Here is a 19,927-nt window from a genome sequence, read left to right as displayed (position 1 = left end):
AGATAAATAAGCAGATCCAGAAGGACAATTTGTATGTTAACAACAACAAATATGGAAAATAAACATTGAAAGTCTTAAGAACCCTGATGAACATCATTACCAGTCACTCTTCTAGAGTACCAATGAAGAATACTATACATCTCCTACTAGAGAGGAGATGCATTAAATATTCAGAAAGAAATGCACATTTTTGGATTTTGACCAATGCAGGAATTTGTTTTGTTTGGCTCTGCATATTTATTACAAGGGTTTTATTTTCCTTCCTCCTCCCCTCATCAGGGTGGGAGAATGAGGTACAGACAAAATAAATTTTTATTTATTTTTGAATATCAAATAAAATTAAGTTGATAATTTTTCTAATATTTTATTCTCACTCTTAAATGAACTAAGAGTAGATAGGAAGTATAAAGATTGTTTCCAAGTCCTGCCTCTATCTGCCCCTTGACTGGGAACATTTGCACCTTCAACCCTGGTGGCCGGGTTAGTTCCTAGGAATGTTCTCGGGAAGGACTTCACTGCCCTGAAGAACACCCCAAAAAATGTAAGGAAGTTATTATTAATTCTGAAATCTGGTGGAATAAACTATACTTTTACTAGTTCGAAAACTTTGAACATGTCACCTCATCACACTTATTTACCTTAAAAAATAACCTTAAAAAATCCTAAAAACAAATAAGTAATAAGGTGTGTTTGAGTTTTATAAGATTATGTGATGATCAACTCTAATGAACTTGCATCTTCTCAACAATGTGGTAATTCAAAGCAAATTGGATCGAAAGCAAACTTGGAATAGAAAATGTCATCCTACATAATCTTTTATATTTTTGTTTGTTTGTTTTCTTTCTTATGATTTTTCCCTTTTTGTCTGATTTTTCTTGCACAACATGACAAATATGGACATGTGTTTAAAAGAATTGCACATATTTAACCTATACCAGATTGTTTGCTGTCTTGAAGATGAGAGAGTTAAAGGAGGGAAGGAGAAAAAAAATGTTGAAAACTATCTTTAAATGTATTTGGAAAAAATAAAATGCTACTGAATTTTTTTAAAAAAAGAATTTAAGACCTGGGACTAAGAAGATGGGCATCTAATCTAGCTCTGATATTTAGTGACACCCTAGGGGTGTGACCTTGAGCAAGTTAATTCTCAGTTTCCTCATCTGAAAAATGGGAGCATTGAATTAAATGACCTTTAGAATCTTTTCCAATTCTAAATTTAATATATATGTTCTGATGATCCATAAAATTGGGGAAAGAGAAGACTAGATACTTTCTAAGATCCTACCCAGTTAAGTGTCATTGTGGATAGAATACTGGCGTTTCAGTCAGGAAGACTTGAATTTAAATCTAACCTTAGACATTTTTTAAAATAGCTTTTTATTTACAAGTTATATGTGTGGGTAATTTTACAGCATTGACAATTGCCAAACCTTTTGTTCCAATTTTTCCTCTCCTTCCCCCCACCTCCTTCCCTAGATGGCAGGATGATCAGTAGATGTTAAATATATTAAAGTATAACTTAGATACACAATAAGTATACATGAGCAAACTGTTATTTTGCTGTACAAAAAGAATCAGACTCTGAAATATTGTACAATTAGCCTGTGAAGGAAATCAAAAATGCAGGTGGGAAAAAATATAGGGATTGGGAATTCAATGTAATGGTTCTTAGTCATCTCCCAGAGTTCTTTCGCTGGGTGTAGCTGCTTCAGTTCATTACTGCTCCATTGGAACTGATTTGGTTCATCTCATTGCTGAAGATGGCCAGGTCCATCAGAATTGATCATCATATAGTATTGTTGTTGAAGTATATAATGATCTCTTGGCCCTGCTCGTTTCACTCAGCATCAGTTCGTGTAAGTCTCTCCATAACCTTAGACACTTTACTAGCTTTGTGATTCTGGCAAATCACTTAACCTCTGCCTACTGTGGCTTCATCATCCGCAAAATAGGATACCTCCCTTCCAAAGTTGTTGGAAGGTCAAAGAGATAATATTTATAAAATTCTTTGCAAAACCTGAAGTACTATATACATTCTAAATAGAAGCATATTATTATGCTTCTAGGATATGATCTCTTAAGCTTCATCTGAAAAATGAGAAATATAATTATACCTATTCCATAAATAGGGCACAAGGAAAGTGTTTTTCAAACCTGAAAATGCTAGGTAAGTGAGTTATTACTGTTACTTTTCTTCTGGATATTAAACCACAAAATTGAATCCACCCATCTAACCATCAAGATTTCATTTAGTACACTAAAACACAGATATATCTGAATAAGATATAAATAACTTGGCACAGATATAATTTACATATCTGTACATAGAATGTAATATATTCTCTATAGGGTCAGTCTATTAATGATTGGATGCTTACAATTTTAGATGGTTGGTCTAAGAATGCCCACTTTGAAAAAACTTTTTGAAAATTCCAACCCCTAAAAGAATGAAACACATGAAAGATAGTGATTGAATCCACTGACATGGCCAACAAAGAAAGCCACATTCTCTTTTTTATAGTATTCTACATCAATTTATATAGCTTTTGAATGCTCATATGTACACATTAACTTCTCACACACATTTGCAAGTATTATCTTCAATAATTGTTTTTTTAAGTGATCCATGAGGTTCATATAGAGCTTTTCCGCTGAAAATTTTGATTCCTAAGTTTATCTTTTTCTATTTCTACAAGACATTCAGGCAAAGGCAACATTTTGGCAATGAGACTAGAACTTTAATTCCCAAATCAATTCTCTGTTCACTAAATTAGGAACTAGATTAGATTACATATAGGACGACACCATATCCACTGTAAAGTGTTATTTATGCTGATGCTACAATTGTTATTTGTTTTCCCATCAATTAAAGAAATTCAAAATATGAGTATAAAGTAATATTTGAAAAAACTGAAGTAATTTATAAACCAACCTCACATGGAACACTAATCAGACCTTATTCACATTTTCAGAAGCATCACCTGGGATAACAGGCCATTTAAATAACTAAAACAACAATAATAGACCACAATTGCACCATCAGATTCTACAATTTACCAAGCACTTTAAATGTCTAGGAAATAGTAGAGCCAAAACTTAAATATAGGTCTTCTGATTACAAATCATTGACTGTTCTCTCCAACATTCCTCACTATCATTCCATTATGAAAGATTTATAAAACTACAACAGAAGCCCCAAGGTAGCCATATTTTGTTGCTAATCCATATTATTCATGACCAAATAAAAAGGAAGGACTTGAACCATGATTTTTTTTGTCATATAGAGAATTCCCAGGTAAGGAAACCCACTTCAACAATGCAGGTTTGTGCCTTCTCTGCAAGTTAAAATTATGAAGTACTTAGAGTACTGTGAAATTAAAGGATTTGACTAGGATTGCCCAGCTAGGATTTGAACCCAGGTCTTTCTGACTTTGCAGTCAGATATATCCATTAAATATTATGCAGTCTCTTTATATAATAGGAAGTACATTAGAATGATAGCAAGAAAGTCTAGGCATTTCTCTTGGTTCTGTCACCAACTAGTTCTGTGTTCTTAGAAAAATTATATCTTCACTTCTGGGGCCTCAGTTTCCTCAACTATAAAATGGTGGGAAATAGATGCTAGACTTGATAATTTCTAAGGTTCTAAAATCTGTAGTTCTGTGATTTAAATGACTTCCCTGGTGTTAGTAACAGTCTAAAGATCCATCTTTGGAGAGTCTAGCAATCAGATTTTGTCCATAAGAGACATGGGGAATTTTGTTTAATGTTTCCCAACAGAGAACTCTAGTGGTATACTTGTTAAGGGATTTAGAGGCATTCAAGTGCATGTTACTAGCGGCACCCCAGGGTGTGATTATCTTTGATTATCTCATGATAAGAACCCTTTTGTCATAATTTACATCTTAATTTATGTAATTTTCTCATTAATAACTATGTCTAGTTAACATCAATTAAAATTTTGTGACATCAATTTAACAGTAAGGTTGGTTATTTGGCTCTATGGTCCTTCTTTTCCTTTTTTCTTTTCCCTCTTTCTTTTTGATGGGGGAAAGTGTATAAGGGTTAAAGGAGATTTCTGGGAATATTCATGGTCTTTGATCCACTGTTGCCATAGTTCTTAAATCTGGGGAGCATCCTTTCCTAATAAATATATAATCCAAATAATCACAACATCTCACAAGTATTAACTCTTTGAAAAGAAGGAAAGATTATCATTTATTTTCTCTCATGAGGATTATCCAAAAGAGGTTTAGCAAGAATAATAGAACAGGATTAAGTACAGGGAAATTTAGCTTAATATAGTGACCAAAATAAGTCCTTGGAAGTATGAATATCTATTAGCCTGTGAAATAGTCCCTTAAGAGAAGTATTAAAAGGCATTGTAATCATTGATGGTAATGATGACAATTAGTGTTTATATAGCACTTTAAGATTTAAGATAAGAAAAGTACTACATGTAAAACCTAACTGGACAAATCATTACAAACAGAACTATAGATGCTTCTTTTAAAAAGTTAGCTTGCCACAGATGGAGTCAATCTTATTGAAAATACTTAAAAGACATTTAAAGGTTGGGTTGTGAGGGGACACCTGGAAGAAATGGATTGAAGTTTTAGGAAAGAAGGTTTTAGACTGATTTAAGGGAAAAAATGTCCTAACCATTGGTACTAAGGGTACCATTTTCCATATTGGCAACTTATCTGTCACTTAGAGAATGCCTTGCAGTACTGAGAAGTTTAAATAGTTTACTCATAATTCTACAGCTAGTTTGTGTCAAAGGAGGGATTTGAATACAGTTCTTCCTGACTTCCTACACTCTACTGATTATAATCATGCTATCTCCTTCCTGACATTTAAAAATTTCTAAAACTGAAATGGGTTATTTCTTTTTTTAAAATAGCCTTTTATTTACAGGTTATATGCATGGGTAACTTTACAGCATTAACAATTGCCAAACCTCTTGTTCCAATTTTTCACCTCTTACCCCTCCACCCCCTCCCCCAGATGGCAGGATGACCAGTAGATGTTAAATATATTAAAATATAAATTAGATTCACAATAAGTATACATGACCAAACCGTTATTTTGCTGTACAAAAAGAATCAGACTCTGAAATATTGTACAATTAGCTTGTGAAGGAAATCAAAAATGCAGGTGGGCATAAATATAGGGATTGGGAATTCAATGTAATGGTTTTTAGTCATCACCCAGAGTTCTTTCTCTGGGTGTAGCTGGTTCAGTTCATTACTGCTCCATTGGAAATGATTTGGTTGATCTCATTGCTGAGGATGGCCAGGTCCATCAGAACTGATCATCATACAGTATTGTTGTTGAAGTATATAATGATTTCCTGGTCCTGCTCATGAAATGGGTTATTTCACAAAGTAGTACTATGAATTTAGGTCTCCAGATAGAAGCTAAACATATAATAGAAGGGATTCTTACTAAGATACATACAAGTTGGATTAGCTAAATTCTGAGGTACCCTTCACCCCTAAATGTAAAGGGCTGAAATCCCAAAAAGTTATGCTTGAATCAGACAACCGAGCACTTAAGGCTAACTATCTATTCCACAATGACTCTATTAGCATATGTTTGGATAAATGGCTCTTCTTACTGTTTGGTGCTAGCTCAATGTTTGATGTTAAGATAATCGTAGGCAAGGATTAGAGAGTGGGGTGAGACAGGCCACAGTCACTTGGAGGTAGGACATGTAGGAGAAAGGTGGAGATTCTGGACTCCAAAATTGAGAAGAGATCTTTGGCAAAACTCCTGGCAGTTTGCCTGCTTTTCCCCCTAAAGACCAACGACTTTTACTTATTCTGACTCTGGCAGATCCTGAGGCCTCCAGGGAGCTAGCCCAGACTTAACACCTAAATACTATAATCTTTCTATAGTGGATAGAATGGATAACTAGTTTTGTTGCTATTTTTGAACAGAGGCTGTTTTTTAAAATGCTGTCAATTAAGATTAGAAAAAAAATAGAGTTCCCTTGCTAAACTTGTTTGAAAAAAAAAGAGAAAAGAATTTGGTGGGGTTTTGAACTCTTTAAAGTTTGTTTATCTAAATGATGAGCACCTTCCTACTTATTACTTATACCTAAAATGTACTAAATAAATCCTGTTACAATTAAGACTTTCCACTTTTCTTATACTTTGTTGCTGTGTCATTTCAATTGTGTCTAACTTTTCATGACCACATTTGTGCTTTTCTTGTCAGAAGTACTGGAGTAGTTTGCCATTTTTTTTCTCCAACTCATTTTGGTGATGAGAAAACTGAAGCAAACATGGTTTAAGTGATTAGTTCCAGGTCATATAGGGAGTAAATTTCTGGAATTAGATTTGAATCCAGGTCTTCCTGACATTTGGACCTGGAACTCTATCCACTTTTCTACCTAGGTCGTTTATTCCTTCCTTTTATTTGTATCATGTATCATAAGTGCTTGGAAGTATTCCTAGAACACAATGGACACTTAAGCATTTGGCAACTTGATTTGATTCAACTTAACATATACAACACATCCCACTGAAGTACTGCCTAGATGATATTATCAATGAACATCCCAAAGAGATCGTACTTACCTTAGAAGCATAATGACCAAGCAATAAGCTATCAGTAACTGAAGACTTTGCATCACTTTCTAAGATGTCAATCCCAAAATCTTTGCATGGATAAATATGGAAATTTTTAAGCTGAAGATTGCTGCTTCTGAAAATCTATAAAACAATAGCATATGTTATAGTAATCGACTATATAGAATGATCATCTTTTCAGCACATTTTGTTTTTTATAAGTATTTACTGAACAACAACAACAAAAGAAGTATGGGTTATTTTTCTCTATCCATCAATTAATCAATTGTAAGTAATTGTTTAAGAACCTTTTGTGTCCCTGGGACAGGTCGAGTTAATGGAGGTATAAATTAAAATTAAAATTTTAAATTAAATTAAGTTAAAATAAAATAAAAATAAAAAAATCCCTACCCTTAAGGACTTTATTTTCTATTGCTCCTGCCTCCACCCTATACAGAAAGAAGAAACCATTGAATCGCAAGGGATATAAAAGAAACTTGTACTAACTACTCTAGCACAGTTGTTTCTGTCCTGCTTTTTATGTTATTATTTGGGTCAGCATCATTTGGCAACAAGTTCTATAAATGTATCATTACTTCTCAATAAGTAACATTGTATGAGGTCAATGTGAAGTCCCCATATACTTAAAACATCTCAAATAAGTTCATGATTCTTATACAGTGCAGAGAAAAATAAGTTTCTGATCTTCATATCTTCTTCCATAGTATAGTTTTATCATAACCAATCTTATTGTTGTGGTTTAGTCAATTAGCCATGTCTGATATTTCATGGCTCTATTTGGAATTTACCATTTATTTCTCCTGCTCATTTTTCAGATAAGGAACCTAGACAAACATGATTTGCCCAGGATCACACAGCTAGTAAGTATCTGAGGCCAGATTTGAATCCTAGTCCTCCTGACTCCAGGACTGATACTCTATCCACTGCATCACTTAGCTACCCTTAACCAATCTTATTAGCAATCTATAAATAACTAAAACAACATAAGCACAGATTCACTGTTTGTCTCAATATGTACCTATCTCAATTAGATCTTAAGTCTGAGCATACAGACTGATATTAGCATAAGTAGAACAGGGTAGGGGGCAAAGCATTGGACTTGGAAGTCTTTCCCTGTTTAAGCCATTGACTCTGCAAGTCATTTAATCTCTGCCTTAGATTCCATATCTTTAAAGAATAGGCAGTAGACTAAATGTTCTCTGAGGTCTCTTCCAACTCTAAAAATTTCTGATTTTGTTTTTATATAAGTATTGACTGAATAACAACAACAAAAATAAATGTGGGCTATTTTTCTCTATCTGTCAATTAATCAATTGTAGGTGTTTAAGAACATTTTATGTTCCAAGCATAGTGCTAGGTAATAGAGATATAAATTAAAATTAAAATTTAAAATTAAATTGCTGGTTATTTTCAAGGGGAAAAAGTCAATGCAAAGTAAATAGTAACTTATTTATTTATTTTAAAAGACAAAAGAACCTGTATGTTCCAAAAAAAAAAAATGTTTGTAGCAGCTCTTTTTGTAATGGCAAGGAAATTGAGTGAGGAAGGTTTGAATAAGTTATGGTATGTGAATATAGTGGAATATTACTGTTCTATAAGAAATGATGAGTACCCCTTCAAAGGGTAGTACATATTTAATCTATATCAGATTGCTTGTTGTCTTGGGAAGAGGGGAGGGGAGGAGAGGAGAAAAATTTGGAATACAAAGTTTTATAAAAATGAATGTTGAAAACTATCCTCATGCATTTGGAGAAATAAAATGTTATTAAATATTCATTTATTCAACAATTATTTACTTAGGGCACTACATATACATATACAGAGATATAATTATATGTATTTTGAATATATATGTGTAAATTGGGATATGAGTATGCTTATATTCACTCAATTACCAACATTCACCAGAGTAACTTCTTGTCAGTTTCTTGACAACCAGTTATGTATAGTGGAGGAAAAATGAGAGGTATGATGCATACAAATTTGTGAAGTATCCTACTAAGTGGTTCACCATTCTTGTTCATCCTACCAGTATAAAGAGTACCCCATGTACTCTTGTACATTGTATATTTCTTTTTTTCCATTGCTGATTTTTATTTTGCATTTGTTAATTTCAAATATTCATTACTATATGATAGCACACTTAAGACAGAGAAAGCCTAGGAGTGAACTCCTCATGTAAGAGGGTAGTCAATTCAGTGAAGTCCATTGAGTTGGGGTAGGGAAGAATCACTAAGATCAGTAACCTGTTAATAGGAAGCTTTAAGATTACACATTAGTATGGTAAGGGTCACAGATCAGACCAGCCAAGATCAGAACAATTAGAAGAAGAAAGCTTAGTAACATAATCATGGATTCAGTGAAGCAAATTCACAAAGCAAGGATGGGAACAAGCTAACTGATAGTGCCTAGTTTTAGGACTGAACAAGAGAGACAATCAAAGGTCCTTTAACACAGGAAAAACAATTCTGAGGTTTCAACTCTTCCTCTTCAATGCAGGCACTCCTATACACCACCAGGCACATATAATACCTACCAACTGTGGCTCTGGCCTTGCAAAAAAGGGTAAAGTCACTAAAGTGTGTGAAAGGAGGATTCAGTGCATATTTCATTGCCTATTGAGTCCCATTTAACCTTAAGGTTAAATGACTCATTTCTGCTATGCTCCTCTACTCTGAGATTCTTAAGGATCTCAAATGGGGAAAGAAATATCACTGACAGATTATTTCAAGCTGGCATATCCTTCATGATTTCTAATGCCATTCATCAGGCATAAAGGACAAAATGTTGGGAGTGATGCTGAGACTTTACCAGTCTAGCAACTAAAGGCCCAGAAACTTCTCCCTTGGCTTGTTCAGAGAGGAGGGCCAGGGTAGAGAAATATACAGTAGTAAAAGTACAGGACCATCACATTGCCATCTGGCACAATGAAAGGTAAAATTCAGGTTAAAAATGTTTTAGTTTTAACAATTTCATTTGCTGTATAGTATTTATGGCACTATAGATTTCATGTGTTCTGAAAAGTGAATATTATTTGAAATCAGTTTTTTAATTGAGATGGCACAAAATGTCATATGATTCTAGGGAAATCACAAGGAAGACAAATGCTTTGCATTTTTCCAATTTTATTTTGTGCACTGTGTTTTATGAATTATTTCATGTGTTAGGAAAATGTATATAATCAGAATTAATGTTTTTATAAAGAATTATATGTAGAAAAGAATATTTTTAGCAATCTCGCAAAAGATTATAGTCTTTGTGGAACCTAGTTCTCTATTTTTCATAGGTTCAATATATCAACATACTCTTTTTTACATTCAGACCATTTTCTAAAAATGTTGTCCCAACAAAAGGTAAGGAAGAAAAAAAAGAAAGGAGGGGATGGGGGAGAGGAAGGCGGGGAGGGGAGGAGGGAAGGAGAGAGAAAGAAGTGGAGGGAAAGAGGGAGAAGAAGAGGGAGAGGGGGAGAGGGAGAGAGGAAGACAGAGAGAGAGACAGAGAGAGAGAGAGTAGGAAAGGGAGGAAGGAGTCAGTGAGAGCACTATTCTTCAACTGGGATTGTTACACCTCTCCATTAAATACCTGGCATAGTCTATTACACATAACTGGTAGCTAATAAATATTTATTGACTATTGAATTCAAAGAATATACTCTGAAGTTGGCCACTATAGGAATTTGCTTTCTCTCATTATACATATATATTATAACAATTTCTGGGATTTTTTCCTTTTTTCTCTAATAAGAGGAGGGGGAGCGAGTTAAAATATGATTTTGTTCATTTTAATTAAAAATACAAAAAAAGAAAGTTGCTTAAAAATAAAAGATATGATCTCTAGCTTTGAGTATGTAGGATGGAGAGAGAATATATTTTTCTTCATTTTTAAAGAACAAACACAAAAATAAAAGATATAGCCTTTGCTTTGAGTAATTTATAATCTAATTCTAAATTATAATTCATGCTATCATTATAATTGCTCTTCTCTTTAGTAAATATTTAGTAAATATGTTATCAGAAAATAGAAATATCTTTACAAACTGTGAGAATAATGAAGGATATTCATAGAAAGCTAACTTGGATTTTACCTGAACACCACCTTGGCTTCCCCAAACTGTGAAATTCTGGAACAAAGTGGGACCAGTATCATTTGCTTGTGGAGGTTCAAAACTGGGATATACCAGGAGACCATACCTATAAAAGAAAATTATCAGCAACTTTCTGATTTGAAAACTTCTTCCCTTTTCATGGTAGAAGAGAACAAAAGTTACTCACAGAAATTGGGAGTCTTCATAATCATTTATCTGTTATTTTCCTAATGAACTAAATGCTACCATCCTCATTTTTAAAACACCCTCCATTATAGTTTCAGAATGTAGACTTTAATTTGGTTGGCACTATAATTACCATTTTGTTTTGTTTTAAACAAATTGTTCAACTTTTACATGATCTGATTCAATAAAAATTGTTCTTTCCATCAACAAGCTTAATTTATACTCAGTTTTATTTCTGTCCTTCTATGAGATACTACTGTAAAATAATTTCTCAAGACCCAAAAACTGTGAACATTAACCACCAACAATGTAGAACAACAGGAATTTTCTACAACTTTACAGATATTGTGCAAACATAAAGCATCTTAACCATCAGATAGTTTTTTGCAAAAGGTTGGACTTTTAATGATTTTAGCAAGTTATTATATCAGTTAGCCTCAGTTTTGTTCCCTATAAAATGCAAATTATAATATCTCCTTCACAGGATTGTTTATAAGATTCCAATGACATAATGTGTGCAAAGCTATAGAATTACAAGCTACTAATAAAAAAAATAACTAAAAAATAAAACAAAACACCAAGAGTTAGGGCTACAATAGAGCTGAGAAGCTTTTGAGAAAACATGAATATTAAAAGACCTATCCAAGACCACTAAGATAGGATGAATCAGAAGCAAATTTTAAAATCTTCAGATTGAAGTTAAATGATCAATTACCAGAGATATTATATAGGGAATTTCTGTATATGCATAGGTAAGATGGAAATGTTAGCTTTTGAGATCTCTTCAAACTCAGATTTCAATACTACTTAAACATAGGCATTGAAGTAAAATCCCACTAATTCAAGATAATTAGTTAGAAAACTCATTCAAATTAATAGAATGTCTGAAGTGAATTATAATTTTAAAGAAATAAAAGTTTGTTCATTTCAAATATAGAATTCTTTTAGCTTCCATAATGCTCTATAATTTGGCTCACTCTGCCCAGCTATTATGATGGCCTGATGCTTTTGTATATATCCTTCACTACAATTATGCCAGTTTCTTCACTAAATTCATACCTTTTCCATTTATTCCATAATAATTTCCATCTTTGTACCTCTATTGACTTTGCTTCTTTCAACCTATAAAGTCTTTCCCCATCTTTTTCCAAGTATTGAATTTCACCTATTCTTTAAGACAGTTTTCTATAAACCTTTGCAACTTCCATCTCATATTGATCTTTCCTTTACCCTAAGCATAAGAGCATCCAATGTATGGGGATGCCCTCAACCAAGACCTATCTTTGGCTTAGTGGATAGATCCTAGAGAGTTGTTCAAGATACATAAAAGGCATAGTCTAGAGATATATCAATATTAAATTAAAGGGAAGATATTTAAAATCAAATCTCCCTAATTGTAAGCCCACTCTGCCTACTCCATTTTGCTTTCTCTAACACTAAATTATATATTATTTTATATTGGGAGTTCTTAACATGAGAACTTTTAAAAAATACTTTTGTAATTACTTCAATTTAATCAATTTTCTTTAAAAGCTTATGTATTTTATGTATTCAAAAACATTTTGAAGAGATAATAGGCTTCACTAGACTTCCAAAAAGGTCTACAACATAAAAAAGATTAAGATTTCCTATTTTATATTATACTTTGTTTGCTTCATGTTTCCAAATTTTGTCTTCCTAACAAGAATTTAAAAAATATAAAAAGCAGAGTCTATTTCTTATCTTTTTCTCAACATCTGTACCATGCCTAAAATAGTAGAAGCATATACTAATCATTCATTTATAGTAATTTCTCTTGATTGACTTGTCACAGTGAATACAATAAATGTTGTAAATATAAATGAAAAATATTAAAATAGTTGAAAAACTTTTATTGTCTCAATAAAGGACATCTCCTATATTCTTAGTTATGTTTCTAATTGGTTTGGAAAATTATTTAATAATCAGTAGAATGGATCTTCCCAAGGCAACTTCTGCAGAGAAACTTTGTAGAGGAGGACCCTCAGGTATGACTAATTGTTGTAATTGACAGTGAATACAGGGATACAGGTAAGATTAGATGACTACTGAGATCCCTCTCAATTTTGAATTCTCTGTCTTTCAGATTCTGTGAAATTCTGAATTAGTGGAGTCTGAATTCAAAGGTTTAATGCAAAGGTTTAATTCAAAGGATTAATAATATAAAGTAAATATACGACCAAGAAAGTAGGTATCACTAATTAGTACTTCATTATACTAGAGTATGAAGAAACAATCAATTCAATGATTTATCAAATTCTAATAACATGGACAGTCAATTTTAAAATTATACACTAGCCTAGGTATCATTTTTTTTGTTAATTCCAAACTATCGCAAGCAAGTCTGGATCTAATTAATAGTTGCTAAAGGACCATTCAAACTGAGAAACAGCTAAGCTCAAATTTCTAAAGGCAAAAACCACAACTGAAAAGGAGAAGCTTTATCAGCAAATAATTTCATTCTATAATACAATTAGGGAGTATCAAAATGGCAAATATGAATACCATTTTATACTATCATAATTTATTTTGTTGAATGTTTGCCCCATCTAACCCACTGAAAAAGAGCAAAAGCAAGAAGTTTTTTCACTCTCAAAAAAAATAAATAAATAAATAAAGAAGAAAAAGAAAAACCTGGAAACTCTGGGGATTTTTTTTTCATAAACAAGCTATTAAGAGAAGGTAATAACTAGAATTATTTTCTAAACTGAAGTACCATAGATACCAACTGTGGAAGATGGAAGAGAACTTGATACCAAGGAATAAGGTAGATAAAAATGACAGTCTGAATCAATTAGGGAAGGATTTCTAACTTTGAGTTAAAAGATTCAAGGTGAAATGAAAGCAATGATTAATTATAACTAATAATCAATTAGAAAGGCAACTAATTATAATTTTACAATTTGATATCTTTAACTTTTTCTCAAATTGTGCATTAGTATTACATAACTGTAACTAGTTTGATAGTTTTGCTTGGATATTTAAATAGATCTATTTTAGTAAAACAAAAAAAAAACATTGATTTAAACATTATGATAATTATCTCACTCATTTAGCAAAACTTTAATTACAACAAAAAAGCCTGTGTTTGTTTTGGGGGGACTGGGGGAACCATATATCTAACACAGAAGCATCTCTATGATGCACTTATAAAAAATTAATTACTTTTTTTGGTATATAGAAGAAAATAAATACTCTCTTGAATATTGACCTTGAAAATCCAAATATAAAATGTTATAGGATAAACAAAAAGATACAAAGAGTAAAACTGTAAATAACCGGCATTTGTATAATGCTTTAATATTTATAGTTATAAATAAAATATATATGTACATACATGTTATATATGCATATGCATATATATATACATATTTATACATATATATATATATATATGAAATCCTATTTGATTTCCATAACAACTCTGTGAAGTAGGTACTATTCCCCTTTTACAGAAAAGGAAATTGAGGTTCTAAACAGTTGCCCATGAACATATGTAAAACATCCAAAGTGGACTGTGAACACAAGTCTTGTTCTCTCCAAGTCCAAATAACAGGAAGTGAAGTTAAAAGACAGATAAAATGTGTAGTCACTGTAAATGAACCAAGAGCTTTAAGATAATTAAAAGCAAGGGCAGCTAGGTGGTGCAGTGGATAGAGCACCAGCCCTGAAGTTAGAAGGACCTGTGTTCAATCTGGTTTAACAATTCCTAGCTGTGTGTGACCCTGGGCAAGTCACTTAACTCCAATTGCCTCAGCAAAAAAAAGAGGGGAAAAAAAAGATATTTAAAAAAGATATTTAAAAGATATTTAAAAAAAAAAGATATTTAAAAGCACCATGGTTTAATACTTTAAAATTTCTTGATATTCATTAATTGTTGGCACTTTTAGAAATACAAAGCCAAAACCTGTTCAACCCCTTTGTCCTTGTGCCCCAATTTTAATCTAGCATCCCCAATACTATAGTTACATTTATCAGGAGCCTCACCATGAGTTGAGGCTTTTCCCACTACCTTTTCTTTTTTATGTTGGAGAAGTAAAATTGCTAAAAAGGTAAGTCTGGCCTCAAATCAGGAATGACAAAATGATAAGAATCTCTTAGATATAGGGTTAGAAGAAAGAAACATCAGAGATAATCTAATGCAACTGATTCATTTTACATATGAGAAAACTGAGGCACAGAAAGATTCACTGACATAACCAAGGTCATATAGGTAATAAATGTCAGATTTTGAACTCAGGTGCTATGACTCTGAGTTCAATGTTCTTTCTACTATATCAATCCCTTCCTCTGACCTTAAGACTTGGATTCAAATCAAATCTTTTCTTTGTTGTATAACTCTGACCAAGTCACTTATTCTCTCAGTAATTTAAACAAATGTCTAAGATTGTAAAATGCAGAATAGATGCTTATCTGCATTAGTGGAAGGCTTTGCTTCATGTGTATTTCTTCATACCAAGGAAATCACAAGTTGTTATGGTATATTTTTTGTGGTATGTGTGTTTTTTTTTAATTGTTGAAGAAAAAAAAGTATATTAAAAAATCTTTAGCACGTGACCGCTCAATTGGACAGATGACTAAGCTTGAAATGAGAACCTAAAATGATCAGGTTCACTTATTTTCTACTATGCATGTTCTAGTTTCCAATTTACTTTCACATGCCTCTCCATACTACTAAATGTCAAAGAAAATACTGTACTATGAACTTTCTCCTCTTTATCTTTGGCCAAGTTATCTCACTTTCCCATTGCCAAAACAAAAATCAACCTACATACCTCCTTCTTGGAGGTATTTTCCCCAAAAAATAGTGTAAACAGAAATTGCTTAAAACATTGGAAATGACTAGTAACCAAAATAATTCATTAGTCTTATAAATTATACAGCAAGATCAAGCTAGGCAGTCCTTTGTGATACTCATTAACTACAAATGAGCTCTGAATTTTATATAAAAAGTTAAAGTTTTATATATGCATAATTTTATATACATACATACATAGTTCAAACAAAAATCCTGTTGTAAAAATATCTATGAGTTTCCAACAAAAGGTACCTTTTGCAGGAATGGGCTATATTTTGAGCGAAGGAGAGAAGAGGAGCTTTCGAAGTTTCACTGGTTGCAAGATGAAAGAAATAACCATATCCAGCAGCACACACCATGTTTCTCTGCAGGAAATAATGTGATTGTAAGAATAGTTATCCCTCAGATGCTAAGATTCCTGGGGGAAAAGAAACTCAGGTTTCAAGGTACTATTCCTCTGCTCAATCTGTTCTTATCTATTTTCCTTTTCCCATTAAAGTATGCTGTGATTTCCAGGCAATAGCTGAACTATTTGCCAACATTAAATTCTAGGGATGGAAAGGACTTCTATTTATTCCCCTTCCTACAAGCAGAAGTACATTCCAGATAGCTGGACTTGTGGTTTTTAAGTTATCCTAAAAAGATTATAAATTGTTTCTCCTGCCATTACTTAATGAACCTCACAGAAAATACATATAGATAATAGATAGATGATAAAAATAGATATAACAGATAAGCAAATTATAGATAAATGATCAAAGAAATATAATAGATGATAGAGAAATAGATAGATGATAGATCAATAGAAGATGAATGAATAAGTAGATAGACAGTTGTTAGGTATATAGAGAATAGGCAGAAGAGGAGATAGAGATATTGGTAGATAGGTAGATAAATGAATGGATAGATAGATAAATGGATAGATGATGGATGAGAGATAAATAATAGGTAGATAAAGAAATAGATGGATAGATAGGAAGGTAGATAGATAATAGGTAGGTAGATAAAAATAGATTGATGGATGATAGATAGACAGACAGAGTCTGTCTGGTAGATAGGTAAATATGTGGATGATAGGTAGAAAAATAGATAAATAATAGGTAGGTAAGTAGATAAATGGATAGACAGATAGAAGTTACACATTTCTTTACTGCTTTAGAAGAGTTAGATCCATAAGAGAGAATAAAAGATAAACCAAACAATGTGAACAAGCATGCAAGAACAACATAGACAGACTATCCAATGGATTTCTCTAATAACATACTTCTTTATAAGGAAAGCAGTAACCAATGACTTCATATCCTGAGCTATGTCAGCCTAAGGCAAGTTAAGATTTTAGACACAATCTAAGGACATGACCAGTAGAGCACAGGGACACAACTCAATAGAACTCACCAACCTGCTAATTAAACTATTTCTTAAGATATGAATTTTCTGTAGCCTACATGCAATTGCTTACTTATTCTTCATCTTTCCATTGTACTGAATGTTGTCTCGCCCTGTGTACCATCTTACCTAGTTATCTCTCCACTTCATTTCATTGATTTGGGTTGTGTGTATGTATGTGTGTGTGTGTGTGTGTGTGTGTGCGCGCGCGCATGTGTACAGTGTATGGGTGTGCATGAATGTGTGTGTTCATTTTTAGGAGCTTTTGTTTTGTTTTGTTTGTAATTTTTCTACTATATCTAGATCACTTAAAAGTCTAATCATGAATTTCACCTATTCATGGAATCCCCAAATTTTCAGAGCTGGTAGATATTTTAGACATTATCATACTCTAGCATCATCACTCTATGAAAACAAAGACCTATAGGCAGGGGAAATTTTGCTCAAGGGTCAGTTCATTAAAGAGACAATAAATGAGTTTGAGTTTTCTAAATGATGCAGAGGGAAGAATACTGGGATTGGCATCAGTAAGACCCGAGTTTAAATCCACTCTTAAATACTTATTGCTGTATGACCCTAAGCAAGTCATTTAACCTCTTTATGCCTCAGTTTCCTCAGTTGTAAGAATGGATGTTAATAAAATTATCTCCTGGAGTTGTTGTTAGGATAAAGTGAGATATTTGTAAATATCTGTGCCTTATAACAGATGCTTAATAAATATCTATCCCCCTCTCCTTCCCTACTCCCTTCTCATGGTTCTTTCCATTATATCAAATTCCCTGTTGCATAATTAAATTTCTATAAAAATTATATATTACTATTCTAAACAAATAAATATTAAATCAAACCCTTAAATCCAGTCATATAGTGAAAGCAAGGACAAGCCATAATACTAAAAATGTCTTTGATACTATGTAGCCTAGAGCAAACATGTTGATTCAGGAAGACTTAATATCTCCCTCCCCTCCATTTCCACTGAAAGGCCATCTTTATTATGAAATTAAAAACATAATTAAGCCAAGAAAACAATATGTACAATGACTATAGTATTATAAATGGAATTAACAACAGGAAAAACAAACTTACATTGTTTATTTATTGTGATCAAGCACAAAAGACAGATATGGATAGTCAGAGAGAGACAGACAGACAGACAGACACACAAACTAAGTGAAAGACAGAGAGAGAGAGACAGGGGAGGAAGGGAGAGAGAGAGAGAGAAAGAGAGAGAGAGAGAGAGAGAGAAAGAGAGAGAGAGAGAGAGAGAAAAGGAGGGAGGGACAGAAAAGAGGGAAGGAGAGAGAGATGCCATTCTCTCTTTGGTTGAATGGGTGGGAGATTATGGATATCTAATATTATATAAACTCCTAGACTTGCTTAATGCATTGGTAAGTTTTGAGAACTAATTTATTCTCTTCCTTTATTTTTTGTTACAAGAGAAGGCTCTTGGTATAAGAGGAAGAAAAGAGCATATTTGAAAAAAAAACAATACTTTCCTAAATAACATGATTACACGAAAAAACACAGATGATAGATATCAGGGGAATTTGGTGCCACAGTGAGTAGAACACTAGAGTGAAGATCTGAGTTCAAATCTGGCCTCAGATACTTACTAACCTGACTCTGGGCAGGTCATTTAGCTTCTCCTTCCCTCAATTTCTTCAACTACAAAATAGATATAAGAATAGCACTTAACTCCTAGGTGCAATGACCACATTAGCACTCCGGATACCTTAGAATCAGCCAGAGTCAGGATAAACAAAAATCCTTAGTCTTTATTCTTGGTATTTAGGGGTAGAAGTGAAGGGGATGGAAGCAGAATCTCTATAACTTCCTTCTTCCTCATCTATTGCCAAAGTGACCCTGGCTAGTCTTACTTCACCCCCTAGTCCCTCCTACAATTCTCTGTATACACCAATTATCAAGCCAGCACAGGATAGTGGAAGGGCCATTTTCCAAACATATGCCCATAGAGTATTCTCCAATCAGTAGTTAGCCTCAAGTGCTCGGCTGTCCTGACCTCAGTGCATCGACTCAAGAGTTTCAGCCCTCTACACCTAGGGTTAGTATGAGGATTGAATAAGATAATATTTGTAAAAACATTTTATACAGTGTTTGCAAAAAGTATTATATAAATGCTTATTATCTCCCCTTCTTTAAAAGTGCCTTTAGTCTTTTTATATTCTGGAGGGTACTTAGCACAATAGATAGAGTGTAAATCTGACCTCAGATACTTAGTAGCTGCTTGGCCCTGGGTAAATCACAGAACCCTATTTGCCTCAGTTTTCTCATTTGCAAAATGAGCTGGAGAAGAAAATTTTGAACTAAAGTGACTGAACAACAACAGAAATTAAGGATTCCTGATGAATATTGGTATTAATAAAAGTATTTCTGTTTTTTCTGGAGTGGATAAGTAATAAAATACAGAAGTCAGTTCAAATTTTCTCTTATAAATCAATTGTATTCAATTCAATATTAAGCACTTATTTTCTATATAGTCCAATATAAAGTAATCCTTGTCCTCAGGAGTTTAAATTCTACCAGGGTAAAACAATATTAACATAGATAAGTAAGTACAAAATATAATTTTTTTTAATTAAAAGCAAATAGGAGGGTTATGGGAAGGTCAGAAAATTCCAAGTTTTCCCCACACAAAGAAAACAAAATTGCAATGCACCCTGCATACTCAGGGTGAATATAGACCAGTGGAAATGAATAGGACTTGCAGCAGAAAAGAGATCCTCCTAAAACAATTAGAGAAGACTTAGAAGAAAGACCCTAGGACCAAGGTTTAACTGGCAGTAAGTGTAAATACCTCCAGACTAGCTCTGCTGAAATAGCAAGCAGGAAATGTCAGGG

At 33.0% G+C, this 19,927-nt stretch overlaps 1 protein-coding gene across 1 annotated transcript in view; it reads right to left on the bottom strand.

Moving 5' to 3' along the window:
* Positions 1-19,927, bottom strand: part of PKHD1 (PKHD1 ciliary IPT domain containing fibrocystin/polyductin) — a 611,151-nt gene that overhangs the window by 290,708 nt on the left and 300,516 nt on the right. The window contains 3 exon segments of the mRNA XM_031964731.1: positions 6,585-6,719; positions 10,681-10,786; positions 15,935-16,047. Coding sequence (XP_031820591.1) covers positions 6,585-6,719; positions 10,681-10,786; positions 15,935-16,047 — 354 coding nt within the window.

Source organism: Sarcophilus harrisii, chromosome 4, assembly GCF_902635505.1.
Source record: "Sarcophilus harrisii chromosome 4, mSarHar1.11, whole genome shotgun sequence".
Classification (NCBI taxonomy): Eukaryota; Metazoa; Chordata; class Mammalia; order Dasyuromorphia; family Dasyuridae; genus Sarcophilus; species Sarcophilus harrisii.
The sequence above is the reverse complement of the archived record's forward strand: the minus strand, read 5'-3'. Positions and strand labels throughout refer to the sequence as shown.